At 39.8% G+C, this 15,425-nt stretch overlaps 1 protein-coding gene across 3 annotated transcripts in view; it reads left to right on the forward strand.

Moving 5' to 3' along the window:
• The window catches only part of LOC113140880 (protein TANC2-like), a 46,596-nt gene that overhangs the window by 20,740 nt on the left and 10,431 nt on the right, over window positions 1-15,425 (forward strand). For 2 of the 3 annotated variants that reach the window (XM_026324966.1, XM_026324965.1), the window contains 16 exons: window positions 4,436-4,575; window positions 5,773-5,938; window positions 6,014-6,331; window positions 8,122-8,247; window positions 8,349-8,615; window positions 9,256-9,386; window positions 9,686-9,917; window positions 10,008-10,180; window positions 11,289-11,369; window positions 11,451-11,651; window positions 11,920-12,054; window positions 12,316-12,512; window positions 12,608-12,716; window positions 13,693-13,815; window positions 14,956-15,093; window positions 15,199-15,297. In XM_026324966.1, coding sequence (XP_026180751.1) covers window positions 4,436-4,575; window positions 5,773-5,938; window positions 6,014-6,331; window positions 8,122-8,247; window positions 8,349-8,615; window positions 9,256-9,386; window positions 9,686-9,917; window positions 10,008-10,180; window positions 11,289-11,369; window positions 11,451-11,651; window positions 11,920-12,054; window positions 12,316-12,512; window positions 12,608-12,716; window positions 13,693-13,815; window positions 14,956-15,093; window positions 15,199-15,297 — 2,636 coding nt within the window. Of the gene's footprint in view, window positions 1-4,435; window positions 4,576-5,772; window positions 5,939-6,013; window positions 6,332-7,586; window positions 7,667-8,121; window positions 8,248-8,348; window positions 8,616-9,255; window positions 9,387-9,685; window positions 9,918-10,007; window positions 10,181-11,288; window positions 11,370-11,450; window positions 11,652-11,919; window positions 12,055-12,315; window positions 12,513-12,607; window positions 12,717-13,692; window positions 13,816-14,955; window positions 15,094-15,198; window positions 15,298-15,425 lie in introns of those variants that run through there. The other variant, XM_026324967.1, reaches the window with a different exon arrangement.

A 15,425-nucleotide genomic window follows, 5' to 3' on the forward strand; every position in this document is an offset into this window, starting at 1 on the left:
GATCAAATTGATAAGAAAATTTAATGTTTTTTGTGTGGGTCTTTGATTACTCTAGGTTTTGTTTTTTTTTTTGCTGTGGCAAGGTGGAGCAGTGGGCTTGTGCGTTTGCATGTTCTCCCCATACATTTTTCTCCCAAAGTACATGTAGGTTAGGTTGACTGGTGACTGAATTGCCCATTGGTGTCAGTGTAAGAGTGAATGTCTAGGTTGTACCCCACCTCTTGCCTAGTGTCATCTAAAATTGGATACAGCACCACCTTGACCCTTAACCATGATAGGATAAGCAGTATAGATAATGGATGGAATGTATGGGTTTTTATGCAAGTTTTTTAGTAATGATTTTTTTCCCTGTTAAACCAAAACACATTCAATTCTATCAAACGTTTCTTTGTCACTTATTATTTCCTTGATCAGAACCTGGTCTTGATCATTCAGAGCTCCTCTGTGATGCTTTTTCCTGCTTGGCTGCTATGAGATCATAGGCAGGGAGATCTTTTAAAGTGGAAGTATGCTCATAACTAACAGGGCTGAGGTTACTGTCCAGTTATGTCTGAAGAACTGTAGAGTAAAGGATAATGTTTTTGTTTTAATCGAGAGCGAGTGAGGAGAGACATAGAGGAGGACAGTAATATGTTGTAGCATCTCATAATACTAGAGAGTTCCAGACACTGTTTGACCTTCCAACAGTTGAAGCGTACAGATTCCTTAACATTACATTGCTAATGTCCTAATGTCCACACTTCACATTATACAGTGATTGTAAATGTGTGAAAGTCTCACTGACTCCAGGTCCAGTTATTCTCTGTATCAGACCAGAAGGCAGTAAGGATGAGGTTGTGGTTTCAGATCTTGTCAATAAGAATCATACTTTCTATTGCTACATGAGAAAAAGACACATTTACAATTGTAACCTTGCGAAAACAGTGGAAAGAAAAAGAATGAAAGTAGGTACGATATTACAAAATAATGAAGGAAAGGAAGAACAGACAAAGGAAGAAATATGTATATATAATAATAATGGGCGAAAAAACCAAGAAAGGAAGCATTGAAGATAGAATGAACAAAAAGAAACCACTCAAGAAAAGAGGGAAGAAAGAAAGGATTCAGGAGGAGAAAGAAGAGATGGAGTTGCCTGATGGAGTTGGAGGCTACACTCGTTATTGAAATAGAAACGGAAAAGTCTGTGCACTCTGTATCTGATCCTTCCATTTTATTTTTCTTCTAAAAATAACTCATGCACCCTGTTATTGACTGACCACACACACATGCATGTATGTGAATGCATACACACAGTCTTCTCAGTGTGCTTTGTGTTTGGCTTGTTTTATTTTCAGTGTGCAATGCTTCTCTAGCATTCAGTTAAACATTCAGCATGTAATTACAGACCATCAGAGAAAGAGGCAGCATATGAGCTTCCATGCTGAGGCTTACATTCTTGTGTTATATGTGTGTAATAGTGTATTTCTATATGTGTATGTGTGTGTATCTGCTCTTAACATATTCAGGTCATTATTGTGAATGTATTACTATGAAATTTAATCTGTGTTCTGCTGTTATGACTCTTTCCTGCCTAAGACCTTTATTTTGTAGTGTGTCCTGTGTTGCCTGGCATAATTCCAGGTAGCTTTGGGTTCATTTCTTGTGTTGATTAGTTACACTTGTGTTCTATTAGCCTTTTGGTTCCTTTGTCTATATGTATCTGGCCCCATTCCTTTGTTTCCTGCCAGTTTACAACTGGACTAAACTGTAGACTGAGTTACCATGCGTTTGTGTTACCCATCTCTCCCAATCCTGGTTTGCTGTCTCCCTCTCCTGTCTCCCTGTTTCTAGTTCCTGCTTGTCCTGTTCCCATTCTGGCATCTCCGAGTTGAGTTTTTTTCCTTTGTTTGGCAGAGTTTTTAATTTTAATAATCTCTTCTGATTAGACAGGTTTATTCACATTTTTTTTTCTGATTGGACAAATCCAATTTAACAGTTTGAGGAGGTGGGGCTACAGGTCATCAGAATCTCACAGAGGATAGAGTGAAGAGCAGAGGAAGTCATTAGTAAGAGACCAATACATACTGGATGTCACTACTTTCCGAGTTCTTCCAGTTGTTAGCCTGTGTTTATGTTAGTGTGTTTCCATTAGTGTAATGTTTTTTATGCGTCTCAGTTTGTGCTTGACCATGTTGTTACGTGATACAACTTTTCTGGAGCTTAGTGGATGTGTTACTTTGCTACTCTGACTGCATTGTTGTGAGGTAGATAAAGGGATAAGGGGAATGTTATTAGTTTTGCAAATATTTAGTTGGAAACTGAACTGAACTTTGGACAAATTAAACCTTCAGCTGATGATAATGCTATATGGAAAGTGGAAGGATCAACAGGTGGAAAACAGAGATAAAAGGGACTGAATAATGGACTTACATCAAGTGGAGAATCACACAACTCCAAGTGAACACACCTGTTGTTTAATATCTGCTGGATGTTTGCCGTATCAGCTTAAGAGGTGCCTTTGCCATTGTTTACAGCTTTCTGCTGATTATTCATTCTGATTAAAATCTGAATAAATAGGTTCAAAGTGAATCAGTTTATAATGCAATTTAAAATCCAGGTAATCATGTCCTGTATTAAAAGTAATTCCTAAAATACATCTGAAATAGTCAATAAATGGAAAAAAATACTGTAATTCCAAAGGCCTTATCATTTCGAGTTTAGGAGTAAGAACCTCTCTCTCAACAATTGAGAGAGAATTGGGAAAGTGGTCCAAGCAGACACTAAGGCCCAGGTAACAAACAGTCACAAAAAGGTCATATTCACAGTAGATAAAACTTTTTCTTTAAGTAGCCAGGCATAAAGCAAAAAAATCTGGCAAGGAGCAGACCATTTATTAGAACCAAGGGAAAGACAAAGTGTGTGTTATCAGATTGATATAATGCAACAAGACAGTGCCATATAGAAATGCAAAAACCTTGTATGAGGCAATTTAGAAATGGTGTCAGTGTTATATGGTGCACAGTGCACTCTTTGTTCTCATGCACTAAACTCTGACTTACCAGCAGTTTAGATTTTAAACATTATGTCGTGGGTTCCTCTTCTTAATTTTACCTATCAAGGATGGCTCAGTCTCGAATTTTGTTTTAGTTACGTTTATTTCTTCTTCTTCTCCTTTCGGCTGCTCCCTTCAGGGGTCGCCAAAGTGAATCATCTGCCTCCATTTAACCCTATCCTCTGTATTCTCCACACCCACACCAGCTATCCTCATGTCCTCCTTCGCTACATCCAAGAACCTCCTCTTTGGTCTTCCTCTAGGCCTCCTTCCTGGCAGCTCTAACTTCAGGATCCTTTTACCAACGTGTTTTCGTTACGTTTATTTGCGTCAGTTAAACTATTTACAAGGGTGTCAAAATGAATTTACATCAGAAACAGTCCAAAGGACAAGAATTCCCCCAATATTCCTACTGCCAGGGTCAGACAATACCTTCTCCATTGTCATTTCTCCCACCCCTTATGTGGCGAAAATGACTTCCTTAAATAACCCCTATTCCCCTCCCTTGGGCAAAACCATACCTCAAAAGAAAACACAGTAAATATACAATGCTCCTTTCGTCACATGACCACCAGTAGCGCGCGGAAATGCACTATTTAAGCAGTGACTATGAGGTGCCCAGTTTGTCCAGACAATCCGGGAGTGACACGATGCGATAGCATCCATGGTGAGTACAGTATTGTCTGTGTGAGGGCTGCTCTGTCCACGAGTATGTGTGTGTATGTGTGTGCTTGTGAGTATAGAGTAGGCGTTGAGTGTGCACCCTCAAACGCACTACATATTGGCGACGAAAAAGTTTGTCTAAAAGTTTGTTTACAGATGTAGGAACATTAGTGCAGAGCCATGCGCTTGCTGGAAACCATCGTGTGGCACGACTCCACATGCTCTTAGCACCTGCTTCTCTTGCAGACGAATGCAAGGGAGAGGAAAAGGCACAAGAGAGTCCGGCGAGTGACGAGGCATTAGAGGTGTCCGTCACACATTATTATAGAAAAATGTTTTAGTATGTTGAATAAGAATAATAATATATACATTCATATGTACATAAAATACATTTCATTTATAGGTGCCTTTCAAAACACCTTATATAGTAATACTATATTATATAGTAATTTTTAACAAGTACATACATTTAAAATGAATGTGTATGTACACATGAATGCAATAATGCAAACAGTGAAGATGCTGGTGACTCATTATGTTATGAATTATTGCTTGCATAGACTGTATCCATATACTTTTTTTTTGCCACTGGGCATTCTTTGGCCTGCAAACAACAGCAACATCTCCTCACAGGACAGCATGCTGTTCCTGCAGGAACCATTTGGCCAGCACAGGGCAAATTAATGTTCTAAGTGACAAATCTAGAGGACCTCGGATATTTAGTTCTCTGTAACTCTCCAGGTGAGGATGAAGAGTTGGGACCTCCTCCATCAGTAGACGAGGCGGCTGATGCTCTGATGACCAGGTTGGGCTTCCTGTTGGGCGAAAAGATAATCAACAGAGAGCCAGGGGCCACTTACCATGCCCAGGATGATGGGCAGGTAAAAACCCACACACAGATGCACACTTACACTCAGAGCTGTCTAATCAGCTAAACACTAAATGTTGATGTTGAATGTTCCTCTTACAAATTCTGATTTTTGAATGAATTCAACCATATTGTAGTTTTTCAGAGGGAAGGTTATGTGTAAGGAAGTATTCCTGTTTTTTTGCTCCTTTCATTATTATATAGTATACCCCAATAATATACAGAATGTACCAGGAGCAAAATATGAAAACAACATTTAGTATAGCACAAATAAGAATAATATTGTTTTTTAGTTTTTTTTCATTATTATTTAAAATCTAGAACAAACTAGGATCCTTAATATACAGAAGTGTACAGTAAAATACACTTTACAACAGCACACAGTAAAGGGATTTTTTTCTTCCATCTTTTATCCATTTTTATCTTTTATTCTTTATCCTTTAATTTCAATATGTTTTGAAAATACATTGTGAAATAAATAATCATGTGAATAAATAAATTTAAAAAAAAACAAAATCATAGATAATTATAAGTACAGTTACATCGGCATTTCACAAAATATCATCTTCAAACAGCATTGACTAAAATCTATATATTGAATAAACTTCAGATTAGTCTTGGTATTTTATGTGGAAATCCTATAGATTTCATTTTGTAATAGGCATCTTTCTAAATTATTCCATACCAACCAGCAAGTTGGAAACCAAAGTGATTGCTTTCTTTAAAATGGTAAGTAACAAGAGGGGTAAATATCTAGACACCTAAAATCTGATTTATGCTCCGAAATTCCTGTTGGGAATTGGCAAGATGTTCTTTCTAAATAGATTTTGGGGTATGGCCACTGTAACATATATATGACATTGTATGTGTGGAAGGTTCTGCATGATTTGATCTGAAAGTCTTTGCCTGAAACTGAATTTGTGAAGCGCCCTGTTGTCACAACGTCAGACCAAAACACACTGGACACATTGTTTTCTGTATTTTTTTATTTTTTTTTAACCACTGATTTAATCATTGTAAATAAATAAATGATGTATGCTTTCTTGAGGCTTTGGGTAATGTCTGCCTTATAAAAGTTCATTTGAATCTTTCAAATATAATGAGAGATCTTGAAATATTTTCACTTGCAGGGCAGTGCATAAATTAGAGCTGTTGTAGAGTTTTCATAAATATAAGAAAGTGAAAATGCAATCTCTTCTCCTCTCCACAGAGGATCTCTCCTTCCTCCAGTCTGGCCAGTAGTAGCACCTCTCCCTGCTCCACACTACAGCCGTCTGCAGGAGGGGAGGCCAACAACAACAAGCAGACTTCCTCCAACCATGCCTGTGTCACCTCCCCCACCTCAACACTGGAAAGCAGAGACAGTGGCATCATAGGTGAGATATTGCAGATAGAGTACTTTAAAAATAAACCACTGTACTGCTAATGTATCATCATCTTCTTTCTTTCAGCCACACTGACCAGCTATTCTGAGTCAGCAGCCGAGCGGAACGACAGCACCAAGTACCCCGGTGATGGTTACCATGACAGCAGCCTCAACCTCTGGAAGGAAGGGGGCCGTACAGTGGTGGCTTCCACCTCCTCTTCCTGTATGGTACCAACAGGAATCTCTTATGATGGCTTCCTGTACAAGGTGGATGACAAAATGGCCGCCTCCACTTACAGCCTCAACAAACTCCACCCAGAACGAAGTTCTGTCTCTGCTCGCTCTTCAGGCTCCACCCACTCCATCCCGCTCTACCTCATGCCCCGCCCCAATTCAGTTGCTGGTAAAATGACAAATGGATGATGTGTATGGGTGTGTGTGTGTGTGTATATGTTTGATTCAAGAGGTTTCCAGACCAGCAGTGTCCTCCAACACACTCTTTCTTATTAGGAAAGAAATGACTCTTTCTCAACAATAGTGAGCTCACTACTGATATTGAGCAAACACAGCCTTTATGATGGTTCCCATGATATTTATGTGTCTACTCTTTGTTTAAAACTGAGCTTCTAACAAAGACAGACAAATGAGGTTTACTGCACTAAAGGTTGTCTAATATCTAAATCACACTAAAATCTGTTTAGATTTTTTAGGGTATTACAATCACAGCTGCCCACTGCAGCATTTTTATTAGGAAATAAAATCTGGAAAAACTATTAAAGCTGCATTAGTTAATATTTTATATTAAAAATGGATCAAATGACTTGTGTAATATGAAAGGTCTCTCTTGTTAGAACACAACTGCACAGCTTGCCTCAGCTCTACAGAGCATTTTAGCATCTTTCAGTAATTTGTTGTGTTTTTATTGCCCTCAGCTTTATTATCCTGGCTGACTCTCACAGCTCTCATCAGCTGTACCAAACCGGAGAAAGACACAGTTAGCAATTAGCTACTGAACACACTGGAGCATTTAGCAGCTAAAAGCCAAACATTTTTCCCAAGAGTTAATGACGACTGAAATAAGAAGAGTAAATATTTGACTTACATTAAACAGGTAGCCAGAAACAAGATCATTGCATCAGGAAGGGCATCCGGTGTAAAACTTGACCCAAATCGTTCATGCGGCCAAAACTGATCTGCTGTAGCGACCCCGAATGGGAGCAGCTAAAAGGGAAAAAAAGCAAAATAAACTTTAAACCTAATTGAATAATTCAACAAACGTAATGATTTTCTAAGAGTGATTAGTAGAGATTAGTACCCACCTCACGTCTGTGTGTCAGACTGGCCAGAAGTTGCATGACATGCAGGGAACCAAGGGCAAATAAAAAGAAAGCCTCCCACCACCTCTAAATCACTTGATTAATACATGTATTTCATGTGCTTAATTTGTACACAAGCAGAAAAATAAAAATTAGGTGACAGTGAACCCCTAATTTCATGTCTATACTAAACAACTAGACTGAACAACATAGAGTGCCTGAGCAACACATTTTCCTCCCTTTTCCTCTCTGTGAGTCTCAAAAAAACTAAAGCCTATGAGTGCCTTTGGAAAGGAAGGAAGTGACATGTATAACGTTTCTCCAAACACACACACGCATACACACAGGATAAGAAACAGTCAGTGCTCACATGCTCTGTGATGTTAGAGGATTGGAACTGGTTTGATTGGATCAAAGTTTCGGTAGGTTTCCGTCTGTTTTTGTCTGAAGTTGAGACAAAACTTTGAGACAATGTCCTACAAACCTGGACTAAGAACAGGAAGACTCTACATCTACGTCATTTCTTTTTTCTTTTAGTAATTTGAAATCCTGCTTGTGGTTGTATACTGATTAGCCTGTTTCATGCAGTGGTTCCTACAGGTTGTGTCTATATGTTGTGGTCAAGCCCAAGGATACTGTTGAGCACCAAGATCAAAAACAATACAGCATTGAATTCACATGTTGTACAGTTGTGCACAGTTGTGTTGTCACTGTGTGGTCTCCGGTCAACTAGTGGAAACAACAGGAAGTCATTGATCCTGGTCAGGAAATAATGTAGCTTTCAATTTTACACCCGCTTAATATTTCCAGGACAGGTGACAAGATTTTTTTGTTTTATTACCATTTCCAAGAGCTGTCATTGTCATTGTCTCTCTAGCCACCAGTTCTGCCCATCTTGAAGACCTAGCCTATCTGGATGAGCAGCAGAGACACATTCCCTCAAGGATGTCCCTCAGAATGCCCAGACAGAATTCTGGGACTCGTAGTCAACATGACCACAGAGGTAAAAACACACACATACTTTACAAATGCACACAAGTATACTTTATGATTTTAATAAGCAGTAGTATAAAAGTCCTCCTCTCCTCCACTCTCCCCATGCAGTTTGTTTCACCCCCTCTCTCAACCTGAAGCCCCTCCATTTTGAGATTCCCAGCTTCTCATCTGACTGGCTGTTCACGGGCAGGGAGTGGCTCTTTCAAGAAGTTGATGCCTGTCTCCGCAGCGATGACCCATCAACTCGTCAAGGCGTGGTGATCGTTGGCAACATGGGCTTCGGCAAAACATCAATCATCGCGCGTCTGGTGGCGCTTAGCTGTCATGGAAACTGCATATGGCCAAGCGTTGCCAGCAACCAGACTGCTCCTACACGTAAGCAGACAAACATTTTTTACATCAGCTTGTACAGCATTATTCAATATATTTATCAGTATATTTCACAGATGCTCATCTTTCATTATTTTATACATTTACACAGCTTTAATGTACACAGCTTTTAATTACATATTTGCTTTACTTTTATTTATACTTCCTCACAGATTTTATATTCAAGGTGCAAAAAAATGTACATGTTGATAAACCTCCAAAGATATGTGCTTGTGCACATAAAATTAAAACCCAGGGCCAGAAACAAAAGAAGCCTAGAGAATGAGAAAGATAAAAGGGCTCAAATTTCAGATTTTCTTTTATTACTTAATTTTACACAGTATGTCCAGTATGCCAGAAGAGCCCCATTGATTATTCCAGTCAGGAAGCAACCTTGTTCACTCTGTATGAAACTGCTGAGTCATCATGCAGAAGCCAGTAAAATAAGGTAGCTTTATAACCACGAACCAGACACATAATTGAATCAACCACCAGAAAAACACATTCAGTCATGCAGTGGAAAAATTACAGTGAATCATGATGAATGCAGTTAGGAATGAAGAAAGCAGAAGCCACAGAGACATCATCTGTACAGGATTTAAAATGCAGAAAAATTCTGAGATATTCCCTTTCTCATTCAATACAGATGTAGAGACTGTTTCTTTCTCCCATGATTCTCTTGGAAGAGGAGGAGATGATGGAACAGGAGGAACCTGTCCAGGAACTCCAGAGATGAGGAGGAGACAGGAAGAGGCACTGAGGAGGCTGGCTGGACAGGTAGCATCCCCACTTCATGTAGATCTACTCCATCACACAGTGGATTCCTTGGCACACAACATTTCAGAAGAAAGTACTGAACCTTTTAATAAGAACATAAGCATATTTTCCAATATAACACTATTCCTTTAAACCTGATCAATGAAGATACTACTCAGCCAGATGTTAACCTGAGTGTAGTGTTGGGGGTTGGAGGTTAACATGGCTGTTACACATTCTTCATACAGATTGATCTCCTGCTCTTATTTAAATCCAGCATATAATTCATATAATTCATTGCTTCCTGTCTGTGTGTGCAGGTAGTCTCATATCATTTCTGTCAGGCTGATAACTGCCACACCTGTCTGGTTCCGGAGTTTGTCCACAACATGGCAGCAATGTTAAGTGCCTCTCCTCAGCTCTCAGCCTATCGGGAGCTGCTGCTCCTGTCGCCCCAGCTACAGAGCATGCTCAGTCTGCGCTCCTGCATCCAGGACCCAAGTGCTGCCCTACAGAGAGCAATATTAGAACCACTGGACATGCTCTACAAAGGTGCATACAAATTCTACTGTATTCTACCATTTCTCCTATAAAGCCAGGGTCAGTGCTTAATCTGTGGGGATCCACATTATTGTTCTCCAGATAGGAAGTTGCATGTGGAAGGGGCGGGACTTATTGTACTGATCGATGGGCTAAATGAGGCAGAGTTCCATCGACCAGACTACGGTGACACAATTGCCTCCTTCCTGTCACACAACATCCAGAAATTTCCATCCTGGTTGAAAATCATTACTACTGTCAGGACCAGTCAGCAGGTATCTACACATGCACAAACACACACATAACAGACCCAAGCAATGTCAGGCTTCAGTAAACAAAACATGGAACCTTTTTGTTGGATGTTCTGGTAATTCTGCATGTAGAAAGTCTATAACTGTTACATGCTTTTATATTCAAACCGGCAGCATCTATTCCTACCAAATCCCTTGAAAAGCTGCAGATTTATGACAGCCTTTCTTAACAACAAATGCACACTTGGCACAATAAAATTTTACATTTTCAGGCAGTTCAGTTTGCAAATACAAACAGTTCGCATTACAAAGGTATTTTGAGAATGATAGTTAAGATGACAGCTCTGTCCTCTAGAGACCAGCTTTGTTTTCTCCACGTTCAACCTGTAGTACAAACAATACAAGAATGTGGAGCTTGTGTAACCTCTTTTATTTACTTATGTAGTATTATTTTATCCTAAATAAGACGTGTTAGATGCTTTTATACTAGGATGCAGGTTTTAAGGAATAAACAGTCTGCTGTTTGCCATGAAATAAATTATCTTGATTTATGAATATTGAACTTCCAATTTGCTGCATTCAGTATTATGATCAAGAAAGATTCCTTAAGTTGTATGACTGTAAAAGGTGGTGTAAATAAGCAGAGATCTCTCTTCAGAAAAGAACTAATGCAAAACATTTTCTTCCTCAGGGGTACGAAATAAGCTGAATTCTGATAAGAAAGTTTAACAATAAGTTTGTTAAAAAAATGGTGCAATGATATCTGTGACTATTCATTGGATTTGAAAACCTCTTACACCATTACATTATACTTACCAACCATATTGGTTAGTCCATATCCTAAAAGCTTTTCTCACAAAATGTAATGTAAACACATTTGCTGACAGACACAGCTTGTTTTAAAAGTTATATTTTTGGGGGCATTTAGCCTTTATTATAGAGGACACATTGAGGACAAGAAATGTGGGAGGGAGATCAAGGGAAGACATGCGGCACAAAGGATGCCTTTTCCGGGAGTCAAACCAGCATCACTGCAATCATGGTTGGGTGTGCTAACCACTACTTCACACGCAGGTCTCACAACTTGTTTTTAACTAAGAAAATCTGTTTCTGTGTATTTTGATTTAATCAGGACACCACTCGTTCCCTTCCTTTTCACCGCATCTCTTTAGACAAGATGGAGGAGAACAACGCTATAGACCAGGACCTACAGGTAACATGCACTCTGCCTCCCTGTTGTCTGTGTCTCTGTATATTTGCCCGTACATCCACATGCCTATCTGTTTTTCCTCAGGCTTACCTGATGCAGCGTATCCAGAGCAGCAGTGAGATCCAGAACAATGTCTCGCTGAGCAATGGACGCCTTGACAATACGGCACTGGCCAAGCTGATCAGCCACTTGAAGAACCTGAGCAGAGGCTCATACCTTTACCTGAAACTGACCCTGGACCTGATAGAGGGAGGGTATCTGGTTTTAAAGAGCTCCAGTTTCAAGGTGAGGCAGAGGTGTAGTAGGAAGAAAGGAAACAGGAATTGTTTTAATTTAGTTGTTTTGCTTTTAATAAACTCCAAATGGCTAAATTATCTGAAAACCTGTGCTAGCATACTATGAAAATTGCAGATGCAAACCATATAACCAGGTAAAACATATTAACTTTTTTTGAAGAGTTGATGCGGACTGTTGTACAGAAACTGCAGTTTAAGCATTTTGAGAAGTTAAAATGTCAGTTGAGCAGCCTTGTTCTATGTGTTCATGCGTACAGGTGGTTCCTGTGAGTCTAGCAGAGGTCTACCTGCTGCAGCTCAACATACGATTTCCCACCCAGTCTTCTTTTCAGAGAGTTTTGCCTCTGCTCAACATTACTGTGGCATCACTCCACCCACTGACCGAACAGCAGGTACACATATGACATCTCACTCAGCCTCAGCTGTACTCTGTGTTTAATGCTAATTAGACAGTTGTAGCAAATACACTGAACAAGGTAAACACGATACCTACTAAGCTTCAACATGTTAGCTGTTAGTTAAACACCACTGTGCCTGAGTGCAGGCTCACAGAGCTGCTAGCATGGCTGTACTCTCACTCTCACTGGCATATGTTTGACATAATGAAAATGAACCAGTGAACTTGAAATGTAACTGTCCCTGTCCACCCACAGATGTTCGAGGTGGTGAATGCGGGCGCGCTAAGCGGGGGAAAGCTGCAGTGGGGGGAGTTTGTGCAACGGCTGGAGCAGCTCTCCTCTTTCCTGCTCAGGCGAGGCGATGGCAGCAGAATGCTAAACCACGCCTCATTCAGGGAGTGGCTGGTTTGGCGAGAGGAGGGGCAGGACAACAGGTTCCTCTGTGATCCAAGGTATGCTGACAGGGGGCGAGAAAGAACGGAAAAAGACAGACAGAAAGAGATGGTTTGACTTAGCTGTGCGTTTGTCTCTCTGTCTTTGTCTGCAGGAGCGGACACACTCTCCTGGCCTTCTGGCTTTGCAGACAGGAAGGGAAGTTGAACCGACAACAGACACTGGAGCTGGGACATCACATCCTGAAGGCTCACATCTACAAGGTTAGATTTCACACATAAATGGCCCCGTTTTAATCATAGATGCACTAATATCAGGATATACTATCAAGATTTCACGAAGGACACAACCTCTCTATATTTTTAGGACTTGTATAGCGAGAGTGTCTGGTGTGCCTACATTAGAACATAGCTCTCAAGTGTATTCATTTCCAGCACTGTAGAGTTGCAGTTGTAACTTTTAGACCAGTCAGAATTCATGCCAGTGCATAACCATGTTTGTTCCAACTATGCAATTGGAAAAAAGATGCTTGCTGCATGTATTTAATTTGCTCAAAATCACCAAATTGATACCAGAATGAGGCCACAAATAGACGTGGTTCTCTGATTCTCACCACTACATCTTAGGCTGCATGGACATTACCTGTTTAGGTTACTAATGTGATTTTTTTTTTCATAGTTGCGAACACACTAAATTCAATTTTTTTCATGTGGTCCAAGACCTAATTAATATGTGTCCAGTGTGCATTGTGGCTGGTGCATCCTAGTGCCACATCTGTTGTAATTTAATACCAGCTTCTGTTTGAAAACAGACAAGCTGTAACCTACAAGCAATTTTTTACAGACCTTGATGATCACTGTATCATTATGGTGCTCAGGTTGGTGTACCCATTGAATTTCCTTTTTTTCCATTTTCTGCCAAGTGATGGAAATTGTTGTTTTTTTCATGTGAAAATTACATCATCTGGCAGACATTTTTGGAAATGTTTACAAAGAGCTCTTCACATAGGTAATACACAATAAGGCTTAATGTCACTCACCTGGTTGAAAATCATGTCTCTCTTTTCTGACAGCATTTGATGTATTTATGAATCAAATGTACTTTTACATCTCTGGTAAAGCAAATTTTACCATCAGAAAAAATAATCTGCAGTGTAAGGCACTGCTAATGCTTCCACTATGAAGAATTCAGAATCTTAAATTGTTCAGTATTATCTATGTTTTTTTTTTATCTCTCCAGGGTCTGAGTAAGAAGCTTGGGGTTTCCTCCTCAGTTCTGCAGGGGCTGTGGCTGTCCTACAGCACAGAGGGCCTGAGTCCTGCTCTGTCATCGCTGCGCAACCTCTACACTCCAAATATCAAGGTAACATGCTGCACACATACATGCTTCCTGATACAGTTCAATTCAGTTTTATTTGTATAGCGCCAAATCACAATTCAGTCATCTCAAGGCACTTTACAAAAAAGAAAAAAAACAACAAATCCCTTATGAGCAAGCACTTGGCAACATTGTAAAGAGGAAAAACTCCTTTTGGGATTGAAGCAGCTGCCCTCCACTGTGTTGGTACTTGGCATAGATGTAAATAAAGATGGAATCATTTTCTTAAATTTATTAACAGTGTTGTCGGATAAACATCTGCTGTAGTGGAATTTTCTTCCAAATGCTGCATGATCCATCATTTTAAATTCAAAAGTTATTAAAGAATGATCTGACAAAACAGGATTTGGGGGAAAAACTATTAGATGTTCAATTTCGATGCCATAGGTCAGAACAAGATCAAGGGTGTGATTAAAACAGTGGGTGGGTTTATTAACGTTTTGAGTGAAACCAATTGAATCTAATATAGAATTAAATGCAATGCTGAGGCTGTTATTTTCAAAATCTACATGAATGTTAAAATCTCCCACTATAATGACTTTATCTGATCTAAGCACTAAATCAGACAGGAAGTCAGGGAATTCACTTAAAAACTCAGGTGGACAGGTGGACGGTACACAATGACAAGTAGAACTGGTTTTTGTGTTTTCCAGTTTGGATGCGAGAGACTAAGAGTGAGGCTCTCAAATGAGTTATAACTGTTCTGAGGATGAAAGTTTAATAATAAGTTTGACTGGAAGATTGCAGCTACTCCTCCACCTTGACCTGTGCTTCGAGGAACATGATAATTTTTATGACTGAGGGGGGTTGATTCATTCAGACTGACATATTCATCCTGCTGTAACCAGGTTTCAGTAAGAAAAAAAGTAGGTCAATTTGGTGATCAGTTATCAAATCATTTACTAACAAAGATTTAGATGAAAGAGATCTGATATTTATTAATCCACATCTGACTGTTCTGTTTTTCTGTTCAATAAGAGGAGTGGTCTTAATTTTTATTAGGTTTTTATGAATAACTCCTCTTCTGTTAACTTCTGATTTATTTGATTTAGATGTTCGAGGGGCAGAGGGGGGCAACAGCAGCAGGATACAGGAGGATTATAACTTGTCTCTCTACCTGTCTAGGTGAGCAGGTTGCTGATAATGGGAGGAGCTGATGTGGATTACCGTAGCAGTGTCCTCAACAACGCTCCCCTGCTGTGTGTCCACTCCCACCTGGGCCACAGTGATGCTGTGGCACTGCTCCTGGACCACAGAGCTCAGGTGATCATTCAGTATTTTCAATTATCAACATTTTGCTGGGTTTTATTTGGACGATTGTGCCAATTTACCACAACTAAACTTGAAACTTCTTTGATGTGTTTCTAGGTGGATGCTCAGTCGCAAGATGGTTTGACTGCACTGGGATTTGCTGCCGCAGCTGGACATCTGGGCATTGTCACCATGCTGTGTCAGCATGGAGCTAAGGTACCCTTGTTCTAGGTTCCCCATTTTTCTAGAGTGGTGCTTGTTAGGTGGCAGCCAGTTGAAGCAGTTATTATCATCTGTTAGTCCAAGTCAAGTCAAGATCTATGCTTTTGCTCTGATAATGGATG

The sequence above is a fragment of the Mastacembelus armatus genome, chromosome 8 (assembly GCF_900324485.2).
Source record: "Mastacembelus armatus chromosome 8, fMasArm1.2, whole genome shotgun sequence".
Taxonomy (NCBI): Eukaryota; Metazoa; Chordata; class Actinopteri; order Synbranchiformes; family Mastacembelidae; genus Mastacembelus; species Mastacembelus armatus.